The sequence below is a fragment of the Mustela lutreola genome, chromosome 9, assembly GCF_030435805.1.
Source record: "Mustela lutreola isolate mMusLut2 chromosome 9, mMusLut2.pri, whole genome shotgun sequence".
Classification (NCBI taxonomy): Eukaryota; Metazoa; Chordata; class Mammalia; order Carnivora; family Mustelidae; genus Mustela; species Mustela lutreola.
In genome coordinates this window covers 84,790,345-84,816,535 of record NC_081298.1, presented here as the reverse complement: position 1 = coordinate 84,816,535, position 26,191 = coordinate 84,790,345, and the positions used below count along the sequence as shown (strand labels likewise).

The 26,191-nt window shown below is 37.0% G+C and overlaps 1 protein-coding gene across 5 annotated transcripts in view; it reads left to right on the top strand.

Annotated features, from left to right (window-relative positions):
- Window positions 1-26,191, top strand: part of USP34 (ubiquitin specific peptidase 34) — a 249,299-nt gene that overhangs the window by 51,420 nt on the left and 171,688 nt on the right. For 4 of the 5 annotated variants that reach the window (XR_009357235.1, XM_059187767.1, XM_059187768.1 and 1 more), the window contains exons 3-5: window positions 8,331-8,751; window positions 15,514-15,564; window positions 15,724-15,873. Coding sequence is in view for 4 of the 5 variants with exons in the window: in XM_059187767.1 (XP_059043750.1) it covers window positions 8,331-8,751; window positions 15,514-15,564; window positions 15,724-15,873 (622 nt within the window). In the remaining variant the exon portion in view is untranslated. The remainder of the gene's footprint in view (window positions 1-8,330; window positions 8,752-15,513; window positions 15,565-15,723; window positions 15,874-26,191) is intronic. The other variant, XM_059187769.1, reaches the window with a different exon arrangement.

The window sequence follows — 26,191 nt, the reverse complement described above, 5'->3', positions numbered from 1 at the left end:
TAGTTTTGTTGGTTGTTTCCTTTGCTGTGCAGAGACTTCATTTTCATGTAGTCCAGATAGTTTATTTTTGCTTTGGTTTCCTTTGCCTCAGAAGATACATCTAGAAAAATGTTGCTATGGCTTATATCAGAGAATGACTACCTGTGCACTTTTCTAGGATTTTTATGGTTTTCAGGTCTTACATATAGGTCCTTAATGCACTTTGAGTTTAATTTTGTGTAGTGTAGGAAAGTAGTCTAGTTTAATTGTTTTGCATGCAGCTGTCCATTTTTCTAGATACTTTGGCTATTAGAGGTCTTCTGTGATTCCATACAAATTTTAGGATTGTTTGTTCTAGTTTTTTTTCTAGTTTTTTCTAGTGAAAAATGCTGTTGGTATTTGCGTAGGGTTTGCATTAAATCTGTAGATTGTTCTGGGTAGTATGGACATTTTAACAATACTTGTTCTTCAAACCCATGAGTGTGGAATGTCTTTCTTTGTCTTTGCATTGTCTTGAATTTCTTTGATCAGTGTTTTATAGTTTTCAGAGTATAGTTCTTTCATTTCCTTGGTTAAGTGTATTCCTAGGATTTTTATAGTTTCAGGTTTCACATTTAGGTCTTCAATCTGTTTTGAGTTTAATTTTGTGTATGGTGTGAGAAGGTGGTCCAGTATCATTTTTTTGCATACTGCTGTCCATTTTCCAATACCGTTTGTGGAAGAGACTGTCTTTTTCCCATTATATCTTTATTACTTCTTTGTGGAAGATTAATTAGCCATGTAACTGTGGGTTTATTTCTGGGCTTTCTGTTCTGTTCCATTGATTTATGTTTGTTTTTGTGTTAATGCTTTACTGTTTCGATTACTGCTGCTTTGTAATATAACTTGACGTCTAGAATTGTGATACCTCCAGATATATTTTTCTTTTTCAAGATTGCTTTGTATAGTTGGGGTCTTCTGGGGTTCCATACAAATTTTAGGATTGTTTGTTCTAGTTCTGTGAAAAATAGTGTTGGCATTTGGGTAGGGATTGCATTACATCTATAGATTGCTTTGGGGGTAGTGTGGATTATTTTAACAAAATTTGTTCTTTGGATCCATGAGCATGGAATGTCTTTACATTTCTTTGTGTTGTCTTGAATTTCTTTCATCAGTGTTTTATAGTTTTCAGGGTATAAGTCTTTCACCTCTTTGGCTAAGTGTATTCCTAGGTATTTTATTATTTTTGTTGGAATTGTTAATGAGATTGTTCTTAATTTCTCTTTCTGCTGCTTCATTATTCGTGTATAGAAATAGAGTAGATTTCTGTACATTGATTTTGTATGTTATGATTTTATAGACTTCGTTCTTCAGTTCTAGTTTTTTGGTGGAGTCTTTAGGGTACTGTATATACAGTATGTCATCTGCAAATCGTGAAAATTTTATTTCCTCATTAACAATTTGAACCCTCCCACCCCCACCCCACTTTTTCTTGTCTGACTTCTGTGGCTAGGACTTCTACTATTATGTTGAATGAAAGTAGTGAGGGGGACATCCTTATCTTGTTCCTGACTTTAGGGGGAAAGCTCTCAGTTTTTCACCATTGAGTATGATGTTAGCTGTGGGTTTTTCATATTAGGGCCTTCATTATGATGAGGTATGTGCTCTAAACCTACTAGCATATTCTTAAATGTAAGCATTCTCTATTCAAGCAGTATATAACTCTACTTGGTAAGAATGTTTTATCAGGCTGCTAGAAGGTGTAGGAAAAAATAGGATAAGCTTAGATAGTGGAAGGGTATGTCTGAGATTAGTTTATAAATAGACATAATGTGTAGGAGTTTAAAAAATAAACAGAAAAAGGCCTGTAATAAAGTTCATTGCCCCATCTCCTCTGCTCCACTTTTGCTTTCAGATGTTGGCTTTGATATTAACCTCTGTATAATGAAGTAGTGTTATTATACTGATAATATACTGTTATTATATTGATGCTGTTACTTCATGCATCAATTTTAAGTAAACTCTATAAACTTTCTTTTCTGATACATAAAGATTACTTTCTTAAAACGTCCCTTTTCTCTCAGGGCACTTCTAAAAATAACAGTTCTGGTCAGTGGTGAGCCAGAAAAGGTTCTGTGGCTCATTTTATATTTTACAAGAAATAGATTCTTGTTTATCTTTTGTTATCTTTTTTCTTTCCTAGAGTTTACTGGCTGGTTTTTAATAATTTTTGAGTTGTGGATCACTAATTCTTTTTTTTTTTTTTTAAAGATTTTATTTATTTATTTGACAGAGAGAAATCATAAGTAGATGGAGAGGCAGGCAGAGAGAGAGAGAGGGAAGCAGGCTCCCCGCTTAGCAGAGAACCCGATGCGGGACTCGATCCCAGGACTCTGAGATCATGACCTGAGCCAAAGGCAGCGGCTTAACCCACTGAGCCACCCAGGCGCCCTGGATCACTAATTCTTTTCAGACTCTTCAACCCTTCTTAGTACTAGTTTTTACATTTTTTATGCATCATTATGTGATCTCCTTTCCTTTCCTTTCCTTTCCCCTCTCCTGAATTTCCTTGGGCCTTTATCTTCCTACTCCATTTGTTGGTTTCTTATTAGGGCTATTAAATAGCTATCTTCTCTTCAGATCATCCTCGAAATTTCTTTCGCTTTTCTGTTTTGGATCTCAGGGTTCCTGGATTCCATGTTGACCTCTTTATTGGTTTACTATATTTGCTTTGTCAGAATGACATCTTTTCTGAAAAAGGGTATATAGGAGACCAGTGTTCTTTTAGATCTTTCAGGCCTAAAAGTTTCTCTTTTGCCCTTAATCTTATTGAAGAGTTTTGGATATAGAATTCTAGGTAGAGAATGATTTTCTTTCAGAAATTTAAAAGTCTTGCTTCCTTGTGTTTTATCTCCTGATACAGCTTTGAGGATTTTATTTAGATTTATTTATTTTTTTAAAAAGGTTTTATTTATTTATTTGACAGAGAGAGATCACAAGTAGGCAGAGAGGTAGGCAGTGAGAGAGGAAGAGAAGCAGGCTCCCCGCTGAGCGGAGCCCGATGCAGGGCTCAATCCTAGAACCCTGGGATCATGACGTGAGCCAAAGGCAGAGGCTTTAACCCACTGAGCCACCCAGGCGCCCCAGATTTATTTATTTTTTATTAGAGAGAGAGCATGAGCTCCCTTAGAGGGGGAGGGAGAGAGAATTTGAAGCACACTTACTGCTAAGCATAGAGCCATTGTGGGGCCCAGTCTTAAGACTCTGAGATCATGTCCTCAGCTAAAATCAAGAGTCAGACGCTAACCTGCTGTACCACCCAGGCGCCCCTTATTTTCATTTATTTATTTTTGAAAGTAAGCTCTATGTCCCACTGTGGTTCTTGAACTTAGGACCCTGAGATCAGAACTTGCATGTTCTGCAGACTGAGAGCCATCCAGCAGCTCCCCTTCCCCCAGTATTGCTTTGGAGAAGTATTAGCTGTTTTTATTCCTGAGCTTTTCTTTGTCACGCTTCCCACTCTCCATGAAAGCTCTTAGGATGTTTATTCTCCCCTTCAGCTTCAGTAATTTCATGATAGATGTTTTGGTGGAATTATCAGATACGAAATTTTTGATATATTTTTCTTTTTCTCCCCATTTTTTTTTTTAAATCTATTCTACTTTCTAGGACATTTTTTCCACTTTTGACCTTCTGTTAAATCTTACAAATTAATATACTTTTTCTTTTAAGTTTTATTTATTTAAGTAATCTCTGTACTCCATGTAGAGCTCGAACTCCCTACCCTGAGATCAGGAGTTGTATGTTCTTCCGACTATCAAATTGCTATAATTCTAATTTTTTTTTAAGATTTTATATATTTATTCGACACAGAGAGTACAGTATAGAGGGCAGGCAGAAGGAGAGGGAGGAGCAGGCTCCCCACAGAGCAGGGGGAGCCCGATGTGGGACTTGATCCCAGGACCCCGGGATCATGACCTGAGCTGAAGGCAGTTGTTTAACTGATTGAGCCACCCAGGTGCCCTCTAGTTGGTTTTTAACTTGTGACTGATGTACATGCAAAAGCTGTGTAATACATATTTGTACACATTGAAGAACTCTTATTTTGTAGTTTGAATGCATTTTTTAAAATGGTATTCTATTCTTGTTTCAGTAATCCAGAATCTTTTTTGACTCTAAGGTTGTAAATTGATTAAAACCTTTTTTCTTTCGGCATTTTATTTATTTTCTCTGAATTTCCTTTTACCATTTGTTTTGATCTGCCTTTGGCAGTGCAGCTTTCCTTGCAAGTCTTACTGGTTATCCTTTCATAGTTAAGAGATGGACACTGAAAGATGGATTGGAACTTCTGCGTGGGTAGGAGTATCTGAGGTATTGGTCTACACTGTAGGATGGTAAAGTGGTGAGCTAGCTTCATTACTATCGGTAAATGGGCTTTTCTCATAGATACTCATATTCTCTAAGAAAAATAAGTCTTTGGGCTTGAGTTATCTAGTCTGGTTGATAGGCAGGGAAGGTTAGTTGGGGAGGTTCATTCAGTCGTAGTATCACTTAGTTTTCTTTTGTTTCTTATATTATCCCTGACTTCTTTAACATCTGGTGTTCCTGGGTTTATCTTGTTCATTTTATGTACAAAAAACTTGTTTCCCTGAGACAAGTAGGAATAGTAAGTATTGTGGTTGTCTGGTTTGAGAATCTACAGGTTTTAACTGTACCTTTCATTTAGTCCTGTTTTCTGCGTATGCTTCATCTCTGCCTTTAGATGAATCTGATGCTCTTTATTGCTGAGCCTTTTCAGTGTTCTGTAGGGTGGATATTTTTGTTGATAAATCCTTCCGTGACCCTTCCAAATTTATTTCATTTGCTCTAAGTCATGTACTGTTCCTCCCTTTTCTGTTGTTTAAAATGTGTTACTACTTCTTATCTGTTCTTCCATTTTCTCTTTCCTTATGGAGTTAAGCATCTTTTTTTCTTTTAGTGTATTTGTAGTGGTTTTTTAAATAGACCAGAAATAAACTTATGTATAAAATCAAGCTGGGCTTAACTGAAAGTGATGTTTATTTATTTAAAAACACTTTCTCCTCCTGCATTGTGGGTAGGGATATAGAGAGAAATGCTGTATTGAGAGTTCAAATACCTAGACTTTTCAGAATGGAGTGTCATATAATAAAGTGTAACTTACATAATTATTTAAAAATGTGTGTATTTGTGTATCTTCACTTAGACTCTCAGCTCTCTTTGAATTTGTATATTTTGGATCTGTAAGGACCTAGATTCAGTTCTGTGTTAATTTCTGAATATATAACTTTTGTCTTTTTTTTTTTTTTTTTTTTTTAGATTTTATTTATTTGACACACAGAGAGCACAAGCATGGGGAATGGCAGGCAGAGAGAGAGGAAGACTCCCCATGGAGTAAGGAGCCCGATGTGGGATTTGATCCTAGGACCCTGGGATCATGAGCTGAGCAGAAGGCAGATGTTTAACTGACTGAGCCACCCCTATAATTTTGGTCTTTTTAAAATTAGTTTCCTAGTCAGTTAAATGCCGCCATTGCCTGCCAATGAATTTTTTTTTCCTGTCAGTGAATTTTTAAAGTAAATTTGATTGGCTCTTTGACTTTCTTAATCCAAATCTGACTTCAGGGTGTTTTTTGGAAGGAACTAAGATTTTTTTTTCACTAAAGAAAGATACTCCAAGGGCTTCTGGGTGGCTTAGTCAGTTAAGTGGCAAACTTTGGCTCAGATCATGATCCCAGGGTCCTGGAATCAAGGTGTGCATCGGGCTCCCTGCTCAATGGGTAGACTGCTTTTCCCTCTCCACCGCTTGTGCTGTCCCCTATGCTCTATCTCCCTCTCTCCCAAATAAATAAATCTTTAAAAAAAGATACTCAAGGGATGCCTGGGTGGCTCAGTTGGTTAACATCACCTTTGGCTCAGGTCATGATCCCAGAGTCCTGGGATCAAGTCCCACTTCTGGCTCCTTGCTCAGCAGGGAGTCTGCTTCTTGCTCTTCCTGTTCTGCCTGCAGCTCTCTGTGCTCCTGCTCTCTCTGACAAATAAATAAATAATCTTTATTAAAAAAAGGTAAATCTTAAAAAAAAAAAGATACTTAGATGTTTAGTCCTTCACTTTGAGCTTGGTTTTTCTTGAATCTAAAGAGAAACTGTTTATAAGAAAAACTTCAGGAGTACTGTTAATTTTATTCTTGTAGAAATTGTGGTAATACAGAACTTTAAAAGTGGAAGAGTTCTTAGAGGTAAAATTTCCTTTCATTTTGTCACTGAGAAGACAGACCTGTATTATTTATCTATTTCTGTGTAACCTGTTACTCAAAAAGTAGATCTTAAAACAGCAATAAACATTGTCCTCAGAGTTTTTATGGACAGGAATTTGGTAGTGGTTTTGCTGGTTGGTTCTGGCCTGGATTCTTCAGGAGGTTGCAGTCAGGTGCCTCGGTGGCTCAGTCAGTTGGGCGTCTGCCTTTGGCTCAGGTCATGATCCTGGGGACCTGGGATAGAGCCCTGCATCGGGCTCTCTGCTTGGTGGGGGGCCTGCTTCTCCCTCTCCCTCTACCTGCTGCTCCCCCTGCTTGTGCTCTCTCTGTCAAATAAATAAAATCTTTAAAAAAAGGGGGGGGGGTTGTGTCAAGTTCTTGGCCAGGTTGTCGTTATCTCAAGCCTTATGTGAGGTTTGGAGGGCCTGCTTCCAAGTTGGCTCACTTAACTTGGCTGGCAAGTTGGGTGTTCGTTGTTTATGGGACCAGTGCTCAGTTTTTTCACCTGTGGACTACAGCATGGGCTCCTTGACTATTTTACAACATGATGACTGGCTTCCCTCAGAGCAAGTGATCCAGAAGAGAGCAAGGCTGAGGGGCAGTGTCTCTTATGACCTAGTTTCAGATGTCACACAGTCATTTCTGCCACATTCCATTCATTAGATGTTGGTCATTAAGTCTGTTCCACATTCACTGGGCTTCCCTTTCTAAAGGGAAGAATATTCAAGAATTTATGGCTGTACTTCACATCTGCCACACTTGGAGAAATGAAATTACGTCTACATGGTAATATAGGGAGTGGTGCTCTGTTTGGACTACCATATAGATGATTTGATTTGATAATATAACTCAGTACAAATTGTAAGTAAAAGTTTACTCTCGTCCATCATTGGCTACAGTTATTCTTTTTTTTTTCCCCTAAAGATTTTATTTGAGAATGTGATCATGTGTGCAAGAGAGCACAAGTTGGGGTTGGGGGAGAGGTGAAAGTGTTGAGGGGAAGGGAGAACCAGGCTCCACTCTGATCAGGGAGCCCACCATGGGGCTTGATACCAGATCCCCATCCCCGAGATCATGACCTGACCTGAAAGCAGACATTCAACCGACTGAGCCACCCAGGTACTCCTGTATGTAGTTAATCTTATAATTTGGTACTTGAGTATCATTTATTTGATTTACCCGACTCTTACTATTCAGTATTGCCAGGCGTTATGCTAACTGAACATATCTAAGAGAACTAGATTTGTTTGTAATAATTACTGACTGTTACTGTATTTTTATATGTATATATATGTACATACATACATGCATACACACACACGTATGCATACCCTAAAGGTTGTTGAGTGTGTGTGTTATTTCTGAATGCCCTTAATCAACCATAGTGTAGGGATGTCCTTCCGAAGTTAGCCTTCTAGGAAATTATTATTATTATTATTGTTAAGATTTATTTATTTACTTTAGAGAGAGGGCATGAACGAGTGGGGAGAGGGGTGGAAGGAGAGAGAATCCTGAAGTATACACCCTGCTGAGCATGGGCCAGTTGCAGGGCTTAATCCCAGAACCCTGAGACCATGACCTGAGCTGAAATCAAGAGCCAGCCACTCAACCATCGCAGCCACCCAGGCGCCCTTTCTCAAGCAAATTATTAATGTTAAAATGCAGCCTTTTTATTAGTTAACTACAAATCCCTTTGTGTAAAATAAATTAGCTTTACTAATAAGGTTTTTATTTTAGCCAGTTTCCTCATATTTGATAGTCATGTATTTAGTATTCAGTACTTAGAGAGGCAAAGATATATGCTACAGTTCTTGTTTTTAAATAGTTCTTTGTGTAGAAGGGCAGATAAATATACATATAAAATTGAAAACTGTAATTGTCATCCTAATATGATGACCTTTTACTACCGAAAGTACCAATTTTTGGTGGGATACTATCTTTATAAATTACTGTTGTGCTACCCTGTCAGGAGGAAGTAAAAACCAGGGCGGGGGAGTACTTTAGTATTTGCTTATTATTATTTTTTTTAATATTAAAATACGTAATGGTTATCTCTCTAGAAAGCATTAATTTATTGAAAAATTTTCTTTCTCTTACAGGCAGTGTCTATGCTGCTTCAAGGAATATAAGCATTTGGAGATTTTTAACCAAGTAGTGTGTGCACTAATTAACTTAGTGATTGCCCAAGTTCAAGTACTCCGGGACCAGCTTTGTAAACATTGTACTGCTATTAACATAGATTCCACGTGGCAAGATGAGACTAATCAAGTGGAAGAACCACTGAATATAGAAAGGGAGTGTAAAGAAGGAAGTACAGAAAGACAAAAATCAATAGAAAAAAAATCAAACTCTACAAGAATTTGTAATCTGACTGAAGAGGAATCTTCAAAGAGTTGTGATCCTTTTAGCTTATGGAGTACAGATGAGAAGGAAAAACTCTTACTATGTGTGGCAAAAATTTTTCAAATTCAGTTTCCTTTATATACTGCCTACAAGCATAATACTCATCCTACTATAGAGGTACGTAAACATAGATATTGTGAATGTAACACCAAGTTACCATTATGTTGACAGTTTCTCACTTAAGAAATATGCAGAGTAGTTGTTGATGGAAAACTTAGAAAAATCACGGTGATTAGGAAAAGTATTCTAGTTCTCTCTAAACCATTTCTGCAGCATCTTTGGTCGAACATTTGCTTAACATAGTCCTTTTAGGGAAAGATTTACACATTGAACTCATAAAAGTTAAACTGTTAGTGATCTAAACATTGTGCCAATATACATCTATGTTCTACTTACTATGACATTTTCAGAAAGTAGTAACTGAGGAATAGAAGATGATTGTGGAATTTTGAATTTCATTCTCAGAAACATTGGTAACAGAATTTGGAATTCCTTTCATTAAGAAAATTTAACAAATATTCCTTAATTAATAGTTTTAAGTGATAGTACTGTCTTTTATAAATGAAGATGCGTGATTCATTCCATTAGTGATATATTTTTTTAAATTTTAAAAATTTTTAAAAAATTTTTTTGTTTATTTATTTGACAGAGAGAACACAAGTAGGCAGATCACAGACAGAGAGAGGAGGAAGCAGGCTCCCCGTGGAGCAGAGAGCCTGATGTGGGGCTTGATCCAAGGACCCTGAGATCATGACCTGAGCTGAAGGCAGGGGCTTAACCCTCTGAGCCACCCACGTGCCCCCATAGTGATATTTTTACAACTTTTCCAGGAGCTTAGAAACCTACCTTAGGTTTATTTAGATAATGGCATTGCTTTGTACACATCGTGGCAATCGAGACAGTTATAGGATAATGTATTATGTAAGTGGGATATATATGAAACAAGAGAGATTTCTTACTTCTTATGATTCTCTGAGTTGTCTGGGCAATTCTTCTGTTGGTTTTATGTGGCCTCATGTAGACAATTGTATTTACTTTTTTTTAAAGTTGGAAGACTTTGAAGGTCCAGCGTGGTGTCACATGTCTGACACTTGGTGCTGGGTGTTGTCTAAGGCTCTTGGATTTTCTCCATATGGCCTCTCATTCTCCACAGTTGATTGGCTTCTTTACATAGTAGTCTTAGCATTGATCCAGGAAGATGAATGTGTAAGCTGTAAGGCTTCTTGAGGTCTAGCCTCTGAAACAAAGACACAGTATAAATTCTCCCACATTCTCTTGGTTGAAATAATTAACAAGGGCAGCCTAGATTCAAAGGGGTATGAAGTACACTTCATCTCTGGAGGGTAGGAGAGGCAGCATTTCATTTAAACTTGAACATATCTACCACATGCTTTAAAAAAAAAAAAAAAAGTCTGCCTATTTTCTCTGACTTATTTGTTCTATAACCTTCATACTGACTTCTTTAAACGTCTTTCTTCATCTTAAAAAAAAAAAAAAACCAAAAAACCAAAACAGTCTTTTACTGAAAGTGCTCTCACATTGAATTGAGACTACTTAAAAACATAGCCCAGGAGGTAAGTATTTTCCTTACTGGAATTCTGCATAAGAATATTTTAAATCAGATTGTATTCTGCCTTCTAGAATTCTTAGTCTGTGATTTTTCTCCTTATAGAATCTTCTAATGAATCTTACATAGATTGAGTAAACATCCTAAAAAAAATGTCAGCTCAGAATCCTTTTTCAACAAATGGGATCTGTTTGTACAAACCGGTGAAATTGAATCTCAGTGCCACATGAATAGTGTTTTTAATGACTAAATTGGTAATTGAAATAAGCAAAAAATAGATCAGTTAGGGACTCAGATATGTGAAATTCATGCAGTTTCTTCATAAAGTTAAGTTTTTCTAGTTAAGAATCTCCTAACAGTAGAACCATGGCTATACCAAATCTGCTGTTTTCTTTCTAAAATCAGTTTGCCCACCAGTTTGCCATTTTAAAAAATCATTAGAAAAAAAAATGTCCAAATGTAAGCATAGTCACACTGCCCTACTTTCTCTTTTGAAATAAAGTGCCTCATTATTACTGTTCTTGAGGATCATTCCATGTGACTAGTTGGCTTTCAGATAAAATTCTAATAAAAAACAACCTTAGATACAATGTAACATAGTGTTAAACAGAATTCTCTCCTTAATACAGAATTTGTGTGTTTCTGTAATACTCTGTTCATAATATAGCTCTTTCCTGGGTTTCTAGTTAAGTTAGTAATGATTTGTTGCAAATACTTCAAAAATTTGTAGTTTCTATCCTAGTGGCCATGTGGTTAAATGGTAACAGTCCTGTTTAACTTTGATATTAATTTGATTTTGACTTTTCTAAAGAGGCACAAACTGGCTAAGACCATGTATTTATTTATTTTTTTAAAAGATTTTTATTTTAGGGGCGCCTGGGTGGCTCAGTTGTTAAGTGGCTGTCTTTCCCTCAGGTCATGATCCCAGGGTTCTGGGATAGAGCCCTACATTGGTCTCTCTGCTCAGGGGAAGCCTACTTCTCCCTCTCCCTCTCGTACTCCCCCTGCTTGCTTTCCTTCTCTAACTGTGTCTCTCTTTGTCAAGTAATTAAATAAAATCTTTCAAGAAATTATTTGTGAGATGGAGCACAAGCAGGGGGAGTGGCAGGCTGAGGAAGAAGCAGGCTCCCCACTAAGCAAGGAGCCCCCTGTGGGGCTTGATCCCAGGATTCTGGGATCATGCCTGAGCTGAAGGCAGACATTTAATGGACTGAGCCACCGAGGAATCCCTGGCTAAGACTCTTCAGAAGATGATTCAGTACTCATGTGATAGTATTTAGATAGCTGTGTCTTTAGAATTTAGTCAGCCATCTTAGTTTATATACGAGGGAACTGGCTTTTTTTTTCTTTTTTAAGGTTTATTTTCTTCAGTAATCTCTATATCCGATGTGGGACTTGAACTAATGACCCCATGGTCAAGAATTGTATGCTCTTCTGACTGAGCTAGCCAGGTGCCCCAAGAAGGAACTGGCTTAGACAGGTTAAAAGTTCTGGTCGGGTTCGCACAGCATATTGCTGAAAGAGTTGTAGAATTCAGTTCATTCTGTTACACTGCTTCTCAATCACTTAATCGCTGTAGCTATTGTATCCATTGCTAGGAGAAGATAGAACTCAGAGCCTCTCCTCCCCATCCCTTCCTGTCTGTATCCTTCTTCCTTTTCTATCAAAGTTGATAGTATTTTAAAAGATGTAATTAGAAATATTTATTCAGGTTGAATCTTTTTTGGAGGGCAGGGAGCTATTGCATTTTTTTTTTTTTTTTTGCATTCTTTTCTTAGTCCTGAATCATTGTGTAATTCTATGTGTTGCCCTAGTATTTTAAGTTTTCATTCTAAGTAAAGTAAAATGAGTGTAATAATTAAAGAGGAGAAACCACTGTGCTTGTTAAGTGTGTGTGTAATATGGTTGGGTCCTTCGTCGATCTTTTTCCTCCCTTTCTTTCTCCTTCTTCTGTGAGGAAGTTCCCTTTCCTTATATAGGGCATAACAGCCAATCACAGGGGTGTTCACGTGAACAGGGAGTATACAGCCAATCACAGGGCTGTTCACATGGAGGTATCTGGGGCTCCCAGGCAGTGGCGGCACACGGTGCTCATGTGACGAGCACGAAGTCACGTGTGGCCAGGGCGGATATTTTTTAGGCTGTCGGTACTGCTCTGGCACCATCTTAGGGGCATGACCAGTGCCATCTTAGGGGCGTGACCAGTGCCATCTTGGGGGCGTGCCCCCAACAATTCCAAATTTCTGAATCTAGTTTGGTTTTCTCTTTCCACTTTCCACTGACTGTTTTTATTTATCTTTTATTAAATTAAAAATACTTTAAATTCATCCTTTTAATGTATACAATTTAGTAAGTTACAGTATATTCCCACAGTTTTGCAACCTGTCACTACTGTCTAATTCTTATACGGATGACTTTTTTTTTTTTTAAGATTTTATTTATTTGAGAGAGAGAGAGATCACAGGTAGAGAGAGAGAGGGGGAAGTAGGCTCCCTGCTGAACAGAGTGCCCGATATGGGGCTCCATCCCAGGACCCTGAGATTCCCAGGACCCTGAGATTATGACCTGAGCCGAAGGCAGAGGCCTAACCCACTGAGCTACCCAGGTGCCCCCATGACTTTTTTTTTTTTTTTAATGATTTTATTTATTTATTTGACAGACAGAGATCACAAGTAGGCAGAGAGGCAGGGAGAGGGAGAAGCAGGCTCCCCACTGAACAGAGAGCCCGATGCAGGGCTCCGTCCCAGGACCCTGGGATCATGACCTGAGCTGAAGGCAGAGGCTTTAACCCACTGAGCCACGCAGATGCCCCTGGGATGACTTCTTTTTAAGCAAAAACTGTATTCCTGATCCACTGGTTTTCAGTTTTTCATAGTTTGATCATGGGGCAGCATTTGTTAAATTAGATGTAGAATTACTTTCTGGATATTCATTTATTTATTTTCTCTTTTAAAGTAATAGATTTCTTTTTTACTTCTGGAAATAGAATGGCATTATCTTAATTTAGTAAATGTAAGGTTTTTCCTAAAAAGACAAAAACTGAGCAGATAGGTTTCTTTTTTCTTTTTTTTTTTTTTTTAATTTATTTGCCAGAGATATAGAGAGAGTATACACAAGCAGGCAGAGGCAGCAAGAGAAGCAGGTTCCTTGCCAAGCAAGGAGCCCAATGCGGGACTGGAACCCAATGCGGGACTGGATCCCAGGACCCTGGGACCAGGACCCCAGCCGAAGGCAGCAGCCTATCCAACTGAGCCACCCAGGCGTCCCAGCAGATAGGTTTCTTAAGGCCTGTGTAGGGTTCATCTAAAATCAGAACTTTTGAAACAAAAATGATGTTGATTAAGCTTTTAGGGAGGTATCCTACTGTTGTTCCTACTGTTGTATGTAACCTTACCTATAGATCTGTGTTAACTCTTTATGTACTACTTAAAATGAGATTGTAGTGACACCTTTTAGGATAATGTTTTCTTGTACCCAGAGTAGGAATAAAAAATGGTAAAACAGTCTTTCTGTGCAATCAGAATAGTTGTAACCAAGTCCATGAGCAACATTTTGCATATCAGAATAGAATTTTGTTATGGTACTTTCTAACTGTGTCCATGATGGGCACTAGAAATTTTGACCGGATTCTAAAATTACAGCATGGTTTACCTGGTCCGTGAATCTGTATTCAGTACCATTGGTGTTCTTACATTCTGGACTTGATGAAGACAAAAGGTTTGATGAGAATAATTTAAAGCTTTTAATTGTGGTCCTGCCAGTGGAAACTCAGGAATAGATTTAGGTTTTGTTTTTTTTTTTTTTTTTTTTAAAGATTTTTTTTTTTTTTTTAATTTATTTGTCAGAGAGAGAGCGAGCGAGAGCAAGCATAGGCAGATAGAGTGGAAGGCAGAGTCAGAGGGAGAAGCAGGCTCCCTGCGGAGCAAGGAGCCCGATGTGGGACTCGATCCCAGGATGCTGGGATCATGACCTGAGCTGAAGGCAGCTGCTTAACCAACTGAGCCACCCAGGCGTCCCAGGAATAGATTTAGGTTTAGTACGTTTGATTTAACACATGTTTTGACCTGTATTAGGAGTTTTTTGGTTATTTGAAAATGTGAAAGTTTTATATGATGCTCTCAATCATTTGTTTTCAAACTTTACTTCTGCAATAGGACTTAAATAAAGCATTTAGCAGCAGTGAATGACAGGTTTCTTTGGCCAAACTTTTTTCAGGTGAAAGTGTCCAGCTTTCTGATTATAAAAGTAACAATTTCAGTGTGACTAAAAATTACAAAATATACAGATATAGACTTTGAACCTGTCTTCTTTCTCCATCTCAAAAAAAACATAGTTAGGAAATTAGTTCAGATTATTTCTGGACACATAAAAAGTAATGAAAATCAGATCGTGTTCATAAATCTTGATTTTTAAAAATGTAAAAATTCTTTTTCTATGCCTGTACATGTGGGTTCACCTTAGTTTTTAAAGGAATAACTTACCATAAAAATCAGTTGCTTAAAGTATATAATTTAATTACTTTTAGCCAATGTGCAGAGTTACATAACCATTACCACATTCCACTTGTAGAACCATTCAGTCATCTCAAAAAGATCCTTCATGGCATTTCACCCTATTTTTGAAAGTTGCGTAAGATGCTGGATGGTTATGCTATAATTTAATTATGCATCCAATGAATGGGTATTTGTTTCTAACTTTGAGGTATTATAATTTCGGGGAGCATCATTAAACATTTTCCAGCACTACCTTTATTAGTTGTTGGGATAAATAACCAGAAGATGGGTCAAAGGGAATGTCCATTTTAAATGTTGATAGATACTGCCAAGTTGTCCTCAAATAGGGTCGTTATCAGTTTCTGTTCTTACCAGCATGAATGAATGAATATGCTTTCAAGTAGTTTAAGTCATATGTATACAAAGCACATTGGGTACTTGGGAGTGTACATCTGGGGAATTCCAGAGCAGGTTTTAGAACCACTTAACTAAGTTATAATCTATTTTTGTAACAGTTATCCCAGTTATTTATAGAAACATTGTTTAAAAAGGCAAAATAATACATAGTACATGGCTTGGAAAGATTTCTTTAGAGAGGCTTAAAATATATTTTAGAACTGAACCTTACTAGTTTCAGTTAGGAATAATGTTATTTATGAGAAACATTTGCAAAACTTATTTCAGGTTTTATAAACTCAGTCTTTAGAATATTGTATTTTTTTTATTATAGTTGACACAGAAAATGGTATTTTTTAAAAGAAATTATTATTTTGTAGGGTAACCTAATTGTGTGTTTGTTTTTTTTTTTTTGTAAATCAGGATATATCAACCCAAGAGAGCAACATACTAGGGGCATTCTGTGATATGAATGTAAGTATTTATGTTTTTCTTATTCTCAGGTTTATGGAAAATTTGCTTTTTTGTTCATACAGGTCTTTGAGTTTATTTTTATATCTCATTGGTATCTTTTCCATGTTGTTAATGAAAATTATTCCTGATGAGTTTTAAATAATTTTTTTTCCCCCTCAGGATGTAGAAGTACCGTTGCATTTGCTTCGTTATGTATGTTTGTTTTGTGGGAAAAATGGCCTTTCTCTCATGAAGGATTGCTTTGAATATGGAACTCCTGAAACATTGCCATTTCTTATAGCACATGCATTTATTACAGTTGTATCTAATGTAAGTATTGTTTGGAATTGGTTTTAATCTTGGGAATAATGTCTAGGATTTTAATAACATGAATTTTATGTCCAAGAAAGGTAGGTTTTGAGTCATTTGGTGCATGTACAATAATTTTTTTCTGAATTATATTTTGAAAAAATTGAGTATAGAAGTCTTTTTAAAAAGGTCTTGTGATAAAAATGGAATTTGTATACCTTTTTTTTGAATTTGTATAAGTTAGTGAATTTAAGTTAAATAAGTAAATTTAGCCATTTACTACTTCTCTTTAAAATATATGATAGGTAGCTATTTACAGAAGTCTTACTTTGATTTTAGTTTTCCTTGTCTGGGATTTTAATTTTCCTTGTCTGGGAAATTTTTGGCTTTTTAGATTTTTAGTTACTAAAAAGATGGTTAGCTTAGGGTACTACTATAGTGTGCCTGACTTTCCTCTGTAAGACTTCATAAAATTTTTTTGCATTTGTAAAGAGATTAATGATTTTATATGTTGTGAATGTCCATTACTGTGAAGCATAATAGATATGGAAGCAGAGATACTTTTTTTCCCCCTTTGGGCTTCTCAGAGACTGAGATTTTTACGAAATGATTTCTGGCAACCTGTGCTTTCCAACAGCGTTTGTTCCCATTGTGTCTGTGTCATTTTGGTAATTCTTGAACATTTCCAACTTTTTCATTATTCTTATATCTGTTACGGTGATCAGTGATTAGAACTCATTGAAAGCTCATGCAATGGTTAGCAATTTTTAACAATAAGGAATTTTAGGGACGCCTGGGTGGCTCAGTGGGTTGAAGCCTCTGCCTTTGGCTCAGGTCATGGTCCCAGGGTCCTGGGATCGAGCCCCGCGTCGGGCGCTCTGCTCCGTGGGGGGCCTGCTTCCTCCTCTCTCTGCCTGCCTCTCTGCTTACTTGTGATCTCTCTCTGTTAAATGAATAAATAAAATCTTTAAAAAAGAAAAAACAAAAAACAAAAAACAAAAAACCCCAAAAAAAACAATAAGGAATTTTAATTCAGATTTGTACATTAATTTTAGACCTGCTACTTCACAGTTAATAGACTACAGTATGGTATAAACACAACTTTTATGTGTACTAGGAAACAAAAAAATTAATTTGGCTTGCTTTATTGTGATACTAGCTTTATTGTGGTGGTCAGAACTGAACCTGCAGTATCTCTTGAGGTATGACTGTAATGAAATTGAGCACTGTTTCATAGGCATATTCACCATTTGGTTATTGTATGAGAAGTACCTGTTCAGATCTTTTACCTGTTACAAAAAATCACATTGTCTGCTTTTTCCTTACAGATGGGTACAGATTTCTTACCTGTTTTATATACAGATCTTTTGTCTGACACACACATAATTGCTAGTCTCTGCTTTCACACTGTGGTTTGGTTTTCATTACTCTTTAATCTTAATGATTTGTCATTTATCAGAGAAGTCTTTTGTTAAGGTTATGTTTTCATTTGTGGATAAAGTCTTTCTTATCCCAAGATCTTTTTTTTTTTTTTTTTTTTAAAGATTTTATTCGTTTATTTGACAGATCACAAGTAGGCAGAGAGGCAGGCAGAGAGAGAGAGAGAGGGAAGCAGGCTCCCCGCCGAGCAGAGAGCCCGATGCGGGGCTCGATCCCAGGACCCTGAGATCAGGACCTGAGCCGAAGGCAGCGGCTTAACCCACTGAGCCACCCAGGCGGCCCTCTTATCCCAAGATCTTATCCTAAGATCATGAAGTTATTTTCCTGTGTTCTGGAAGTTTTATTGTTTCACATTTTGATTACAGCTCAGTCGCAGCTGATTTTTGTGTATGGTATAAGTGATGAATCAAGATTAATTTTCCTTTTTTTTTTTTTTTAAAAAAAAGATTTATTTGTTTTAGAGAGTGCAGGAGGGGCAGAAGGAGAGGGACAAAGTATCTTTTTTTTTTTTTTTTTTTTAAAGATTTTATTTATTTATTTTTGAGAGAGAGAGACAGTGAGAGAGAACATGAGTGAGGAGAAGGTCAGAGAGAGAAGCAGACTCCCCGTGGAGCTGGGAGCCCGATGCGGGACTCGATCCTGGGACTCCGGGATCATGACCTGAGCCGAAGGCAGTCGTCCAACCAACTGAGCCACCCAGGGGGACAAAGCATCTTAAGAAGACCCTCTGCTGAGCATGGAGCCTGATGTGGGCTCAATCTCAAGACCCTGAGGTCACGACCTGAGTCAAAACCAAGAATTTCACCTAGGAGCCCCTAATTTTTTTTTTTCTTAGAAACAAGCATTGATCCTAACACTTTAGCAAAGACAGTCCTTCCTTCATTTCCCAGTACCATTTTGTTATAAATTAGATGTCTTTGTATGTCCATGGGTCTGGGATCTCTAGTATATTACATTGTCTCTGCCCAATAATTAGCTATTTGTACATCATAATCTTTGGAGACAGCAAGACTTGCCTCTGGGAAAACAAGTTCTACCTTCCTGTCATTCCTCTACTTTTTTAAAAGATATAATTGACATATAATGTTACATTGAAGTATAGAATATAACAAATCAGTATTAATATATATTGTGAAATGTTTGTCACAATAAATCTAATTAACATTCATCTCCATTCATAGTTAACAAAATTCTTTTTTCTTGTCATGAGAACTTCTAAGGATTATTCTTAGCAACTTTCAAATATGCTATTCAGTATTGCTAATTATAGGCAAGATGCTGTCTGTACATTACCTCATCATACCCTGTCATTTTTATTTTTTTAAGATTTTATTTTTTATTTGACAAGAGATCACAAGTAGGGAGAGAGAGAAGCAGAGAGAGAGTGGGGGAAGCAGGCTTCCCCCCCAAGCAGGGAGCCTGATGCTGGGCTCAATCCCAGGACTCTGGAATCATGACCTGAGCCAAAGGCAGAGGCTTTAACCCACTGAGCCACCCAGGCACCCCACCCTGTCATTTTTATTTTTATTATTTTTTAAAAAGTTATTTATTTATTTGACAGAGATCACAAGTAGACAGAGAGATGGGGGAAGCAGGCTCCCTGCTGAGCAGAGAGCCCCATGTGGGGCTCGATGCCAGGACCCTGGGATCATGACCTGAGCTGAAGGCAGAGGCTTTTACCCACTGAGCCACCCAGGCGCTCCATCACCCTGTCATTTTTAAAGAGTTTTTTCTCCTCATGGATCTTTCTATTTAGAATCAATGCCTGATTACTACATATAAACCTTTTGGGTTACCATGATTCTGTAAATCAGTTTGGGGAGAATGGTCATCTCTGCAGTAATGAGTCTCCTTATCTGTAACCATGGTAAATGTGTTTTTATTTACATGTCCTTAAATTTCTCTCCTATTTTTCTGTTTCTGTATAGGTCTTTTGTTTCTTAACAATTTTTATTTTTATTTTTATTTATTTTTTTCTTTGAAGTAGTGGGCTCCATGTCCAGTGTGGGGCTCATGACCCTGAGTTCACAAGTCTCATGCTCTACAGACTGAGCCAGCTAGGCACCCCCAATTATAATTTTTTTTATCATTTTATTTTATTTCATCATGACAAATTCCCACCCTCTATGTCCTTCATCTCCTCACTCTCATCCCTTCTGATAAACATAACTTCTCTATAGTTGAGTCTCTGGTTTTGTCTCTTCCCCCCCCCTTTTGCTCATTTGTTTTGTTTCTTAAATTCCACAAATGAGTGAGATCGTATGGTATCTTTCTCTGATTTATTTAGTTCAGCATTATACTCTGTAGCTCTCTCGGTGTCATTGAAAATGGCAAAATTTCATTCTTTTTTATGGTTAAGTAATATTTTATTCTGTATGTGCCACATCTTTATCCATTCATTTGTCAATGGGTACTTTGGGTGCTTCCATAGTTTGGGTATTGTAAGTAATGCTGCAATAAACATAGGGGTGCAGGGTTGCTGGGGGAGGGGATAGGGGGAAGGTGGCGGTGTTATGGACATTGGGGGAGGTATGTGCTATGGTGAGTGCTATGAAGTGTGTAAACCTGCTGAGTCACAGACCTGTACCCCTGGGGCTCATAATTGATTATATGCTAATAAAAGAATTAAAAAAATAGGGGTGCATATATTCTTCTGAATTAGTGTTTTCATTTTTTGGGTAAATAGCCAGTTGTGTGATTACTAGGGTAGTTTCTAGTGTGATCCTAGGGTAGTTCTATTTTAATCTGTTGGGGAACCTCCATACTTTCTTCCACAGTAGCTGTACCAGTTTGCATTCCTACCAGCATTTGCATCCTCACCAGCAATTGTTGTTTCTTATGTTTTTGATTTTGGCTATTTTGACAGGTGTCAGTGATATCCCATTATAGTTTTGATTTGTTTTCCTGATGGTGAGTGATGTTGAGCTTTTTTTCATGTGTCTCTTGGCCATCTCTCTGTCTTCTTTGGAGAAATGTCTGTTCATATCTTCTGCCCATTTTTAATTGGATTTTTTTTTTGTGTATGTGTGTTGAATTGTATAAGTTCTTTATATATTTTGGATATTAACCCTTTATCAGATATTTCACTTGAAATCGTCTTCTTCCATTTGGTGGGTTGCCTTTTTTAGTTTTGTTGGTTGTTTCCTTTGTTGTGCAGAGACTTTATTTTTATGTAGTCCCAATAGTCATTTTTGCTTTGGTTTCCTTTGCCTTAGGAAATATATGTAGAAAAATGTTGCTATGGCTGATGTCAGAGAAATTACTGCCTGTGCGGTTTTCTAGGATTTTTATGGTTTTCAGGTCTTACATTTAGGTTTTTAATCCACTTTGAGTTTATTTTTGTGTGTGGTGTAAGAAAGTGGTCTAGTTTCATTTTTTTGCATGTAACTGTCCAGTTTTCCTAACACCATTTGTTGAAGAGTCTGTCTTTTCCCCCATTGTATCTTCTTTTCTTCTTTGTGGAAGATAATTGATAGTATAATTCTGGGCTTTCTGTTCTATTCCATTGACTTACTTACCTGTTTTTATGTCTGTGCCATACTGGTTTTTTTTTGGTTTGTTTGTTTTGTTTTGTTTTTTTAAAGATTTTGTTTATTTATTTTAGAGTACACAAGCAAGGGCAGGGCAAAGGGAGAGGGAGGTAGAGAATTCCAGGCAGACTGTGCTGAGTTCAGAGCCTGATGTAGGCCCGGTCTCACTCCTGAGATCATGACCCAACGTGGAAACCAAACAGATGCTCAATAAACTGAGCCACTAGGTGCCCCCAGTATCATGCTATTTTTATTACTACTGGTTGGTAATACAGCTTGAAGTTGTATTACTTGCAATTGTTTTACTTCCAGATTTGTTTTTCTTTTTCCAGATTGCTTTGGCTGTATGAGGTCTTCTGTGGTTCCATACAAATTTTAGGATTGTTTGTTCTAGTTCCATGAAAAATGCTGTTGGTATTTGCGTAGGGATTGTGTTAAATCTGTAGATTGCTCTGGGTAGTATGGACATTTTAACAATACTTGTTCTTCAAACCCATGAGCGTGGCATGTCTTTCCGTTTCTTTGCATGTTTTGAATTTCTTTCATGAGTGTTTTATAGTTTTCAGAGTATAGGTCTTTCATCTTCTTGGTTAAGTGTGTTCCTAGGTATTTAATTATTTTTGGTGCAATTGACATGGGGTTGTTTTCTTGATTTCAATTTCTGCTGATTCATTATTAGTGTATAGAAATGCAGTGGATTTCTGTACGTTGATTTTATGTCTTTTGAATTTACTGGATTCATTTATCAGTTCTAGTCTTTTGGTGGAGCCTTTAGGGTACTGTATATATGGCATCATGTCATCTGCAAATAGTGAAAATTCCATTTCCTCCTTACCAATTTCTATACCCTATTTTTTTTTTCCTTTTTCTTGCCTGACTGCTGTGGCTAGGACTTTTTACAAAATGAGTAAAAGTGGTAAGAGTTAACTTCCGTGTCTTGTTCCTGACCTTAGGGGAAAAGCTCTCAAGTTTTTCACCACTCAGTCTGATGTTGGCTGTGGGTTTTTCATATAAGGCCTTTATTATGTTGAGATATGTTCTATGTAGACCTTCTTTGGTGAGGTTTTTTACCATGAATGGATGTTGTACTTTGTCACATGCTTTTTCTGCACTTACTGAGATGATAATGTTTTTTTTCCTTTCTCTTATGGATGTGACAAGTCATGCTGATTTATGAATATTGAGCCATCTTGCATCCTGGGAATAAATGCCACGTGATTGGTGTTGTATGATTTTTTTTTTTTAATATTTTGTTGAATTTGGTTTGCTAATAATATTGTTGGGGATATTTGCATCCATATTTATAAGAACTGTTGGCCTCTAGTTCTTTTTTTGTGGTGTCTTTATGAGTTTTTTTTTTTTTTAAGATTTTATTTATTTATTTGACAGAGATCACAAGTAGGCAGACAGGCAGGCAGAGAGAGAGGAAGGGAAGCAGTCTCCCTGTCAAGCAGAGAGCCCAATGCGGGGCTTGATCCCAGGACCCTGGGATCATGACCTGAGTGAGCCTAAGGCAGAGGCTTTAACCCACTGAGCCACCCAGGCACCCCTTTTATCCGGTTTTAATCTCAAGGTGATACCGGTCTCCTAGAATGAATTTGGAAGTTTTCCTTCCTCTTCTGTTTTGTGGAATAGTTTAAGAAGAATAAGTATTAATTCTTTAAATGGTTGGTAGAAATATCTGTGAAGCCATCTCATCATGGAATTGTTTTATTACAGATTCAATTTCATTGTTGGTAATTAAGTCTTCAAATTTTCTATTTATTTCTGCTTTAGTTTTGGTAGGTTATATGTTTCTAGGAATTTATGCATTTGTTCAGTTATTCAATTTGTTGGCAAAAAAGTTTTCGTAGTATTCTGTTAAAATTGTATTTCTGTGGTGTTGGTGGTTATTTATTCTCTTTCATTAGTAATTTTGTTTCTTTAGGTCCTCTTTTTTTTTTAGGAGTCATTGTAGAGGTTTATCACTTTTGCGATAAAAGAACCAGCTTTTGATTTTCTCTGTTCTGTTGTTTCTTTTTAGCTTGCATTTCATATATTTCTGCTCTGATCTTTTTTATTTCTTTTCCTGGGTTTGGATTTTGTTTTTTCTTTATCTAGCTCCTTTAGGTGTAGTTACGTTGTTTGAGATTGTTCAGACTTCTTGAGGTAGGTGTATATTGCTTTACACTTCCCTCTTTAAGATTTTTAATAAAAAAATTTATTTTTATTTTTTAAAAACTATTATTATTTTTCTAAAGATCTTAATTTTTTCAGAGAGAGTGAGAAAGGAAGTATGAGCTGGTGGAGGAGCAGAGAGAGAGAGAGAAACAGATTCCCTGCTGGGCAGGGAGCCCAATGTGGGGTTTGATCCCAGGACCCTGGGATCATGACCCAAGCTGAAGGCAGATGCTTAACTGATGCGAGCCATCCAGGTGCCCTATAAGCTTTTAATTTTTAAGTAATCACTATATTCAAAATGGGGTTTGAACCCATACCCTGAAATTACAGTTGTATGCTCCACTGACTGAACCAGCCGAGTGCCCCTATACACCCCTCTCTTAGAACCAGTTTTGCTGTATCCTAAAGATTTTGGACTATTGTGTTTTCATTTTCATTTGTTTCTGTGTAATTTTTTATTTTTTCTCTGATTTTTTTTTCATTGATTGTTTTAAAGATTTCATTTATTTATTGACACAGAGTGAGAGTGAGTGAGTGCACACAAGCAGGGGTAGTGGGAGAGGGAGAACAGGCTTTGGAGCAGGGAGCCCAACACGGGGTTTGATCCCAGGATCCCAGAATCATGACATGAGCCAAAGGTGGACGCTTAACCCACTGAGCCACCCAGGCACTCCCGTTCATTATTTAGTAGCATGTTATTTAACCTTCATGTATTTGTGTCCTTTCCAGAGTTTTTCCTGTGGTTGATTTCTAGTTTCATAGCAATGTGGTTAGAAAAGATGTATAGCATGACTTTGATTATTTTTAATTTTTTGAGATTTGGTTTTTGGCCTAGTATATGTTTTAGAGAATGTTCATGTGCACTTGAATGTGCATTCTGTTTTAGGATAGGATGTTCTGAAAATGTCTGTTAAATCCATGTCCAGTATGTCATTCAAAGCCACTGTATGATTGTTGATTTTCTGTTTGGATGTAAGTGGAGTGTTAAAGTCCCCTGCTACTATTAAATTACTACTCATTGGTGTTCTTTCATTGTTTGTTGGCTTTAGTGATATATCTGGATTCCTTTCACTTTATTGTTTGCATATTACTGGTTTTCGATTCATGGTTGCCCTTAGGTTTGTATATAACACCTTCTGCATATAGCAGACTGTATCAAGTTGGTGGTCACTTGAGTCTTTTTAAAAGATTTATTTATTTTAGTGAGATAGAGCACTGAGTATGAGTGGGGAAGGGGCATAGGGAGAGAATCCTCAAGCAGACTCCCCACTGAGTGATGGGCTTGATCCCACAACCCATGAGATCACAACCTGAGTTGACACCAAGAGTCAGAGAGCCAACCGAATGAGCCACCCAGGTGCTTGTATTTTAATGGTTGTATTTAATGGTTGTATTTTTTTAAATTTTAGTTTCCATTATAGTTAACATATAATGTTACTAGTTTCCGCTTAAGTTTAAATCTCTTCTTTACCCTTCTGTCAACGTTTTAGGTATATGGTGTCATATTTTTGAGGTATATAACATTGTCCTTGGACAAGTCCATATGTTTTGCTATGCTTAACATAAGTGTAGCTGCCGTCTCTCACCATGCTACAACCCCAGTATCATATGATTGACTATTTTCCCTATGCTGTATCTTTTATCCTTGTGACTTACTCATTCCATAAATGAAAGCCTGTATTTACGACTACTCTTACCCTATTTTGTCCATCACCCCACTTCCCTCCCCTTTGGCAACCACCAGCACTCTGTATTTATGGGTCTGTTTCTGCTTTTCATTAGCTTTTATATTTATTGTTTTATTATTAGCATTATTAGTTTTGATATTCATTGTTTTGATATTTATTTTTTTTAAGCTTTTTTTTTTATTTGACAGAGAGATCACAAGTAGGCAGAAAGAGGCAGGCAGAGAGAGAGGAGGAAGCAGACTCCCTACTGAGCAGAGAGCCCAATGCGGGGCTCAATCTCAGGACTCTGAGATTGTGACTTGAGCCGAAGGCAGAGGCTTAACCCACTGAGCCACCCAGGTGCCCCTGTTTTGATAAGTAGATTCCATGTGTAAGTGAAATCATGAGGTATTTTTCTTCCTCTGTCTTATGTCACTTAGGATAATACTCTGTAGGTCCATTAATGTTACTGCTTTTGGGAAGATCCCATTCTTATGGCTGAGTAATATTTTATTGTGTATGCATGTATATATGTGTAGAATTAATTTTTTGAGGAGCCTCCATACTGCTTTCCACAGTGGCTGCACAGATTAAAGTCCCACCATCATTTTTCCCACCCTCACCAACACTTAATTGATCTTTTTGATTCTCACCATTCTGACAAGTATAAGGTTAATAACTCATTGTGGTTTTGATTTGCATTTCCCTGATGAGTAATGATGTTGAGCAATGTCTGTTTGGGCCCTCTGCCCATTTTTAATCAGATTTTTTTTGTGTGTTGTATAAGTTCTTTATAAATTTTGGATATTAACAAATATCAGGTATGCCATTTGCAAATATATTCTTCCATTTAGTAGGTTGTCTTTTAGTTTTGTTGGTTTCCTTTGCTATGTAAAAGCTTCTTATTTTAGTGTAATCAGAATAGTTTACTTTTGCTTTTTTATTTGCCTAAGGAATCATATCTAGAAAAATATTGCTGAGGTTGATGTTCAAGGGATGCCTGTGTTTTGTTTTTTTTTGAGAAGTTTTAGATTTCACATTTAGTTTTTTAATCCAGTATGAATTTGTTTTTGTGTATGGTGTGAGAAAGTGGCCCATTGTCATTCTTCTGCATGTGGCTGTCCAGTTGTCACAACACTGTTTATTGATGAGACTTGTTTTTTCCTCATTGTATGTTCTTGCTGCTTTTATTGTGGATTAATTGACCATATATTCATGCGTTCAATTCTGCATTCTCTGTTTTCTTCCATTGATCTATGTGTTTGTTTTTGTGCCAGTATTACACTGTTTTGATTTCTAGAGTTTTGTAATAGAACTTTAAGTTTGGAATTGTGATGCCTCCTGCTTTCCTTTTCTTTTTAAAGATTTTTCTGGCTATTTGGGGTGTTTTGTGGTTCTGTACAAATTTCAGAATTATTTCTTCTGGTTCTGTGAGAAATGCTGTTGGTATTTGGATAGGGATTGAATTGGATTTGTAGATTGCTTATGACCATTTCGCTGGTATTAATTCCGTCTTCCAATTTATGAATGTGGACTCTTTCT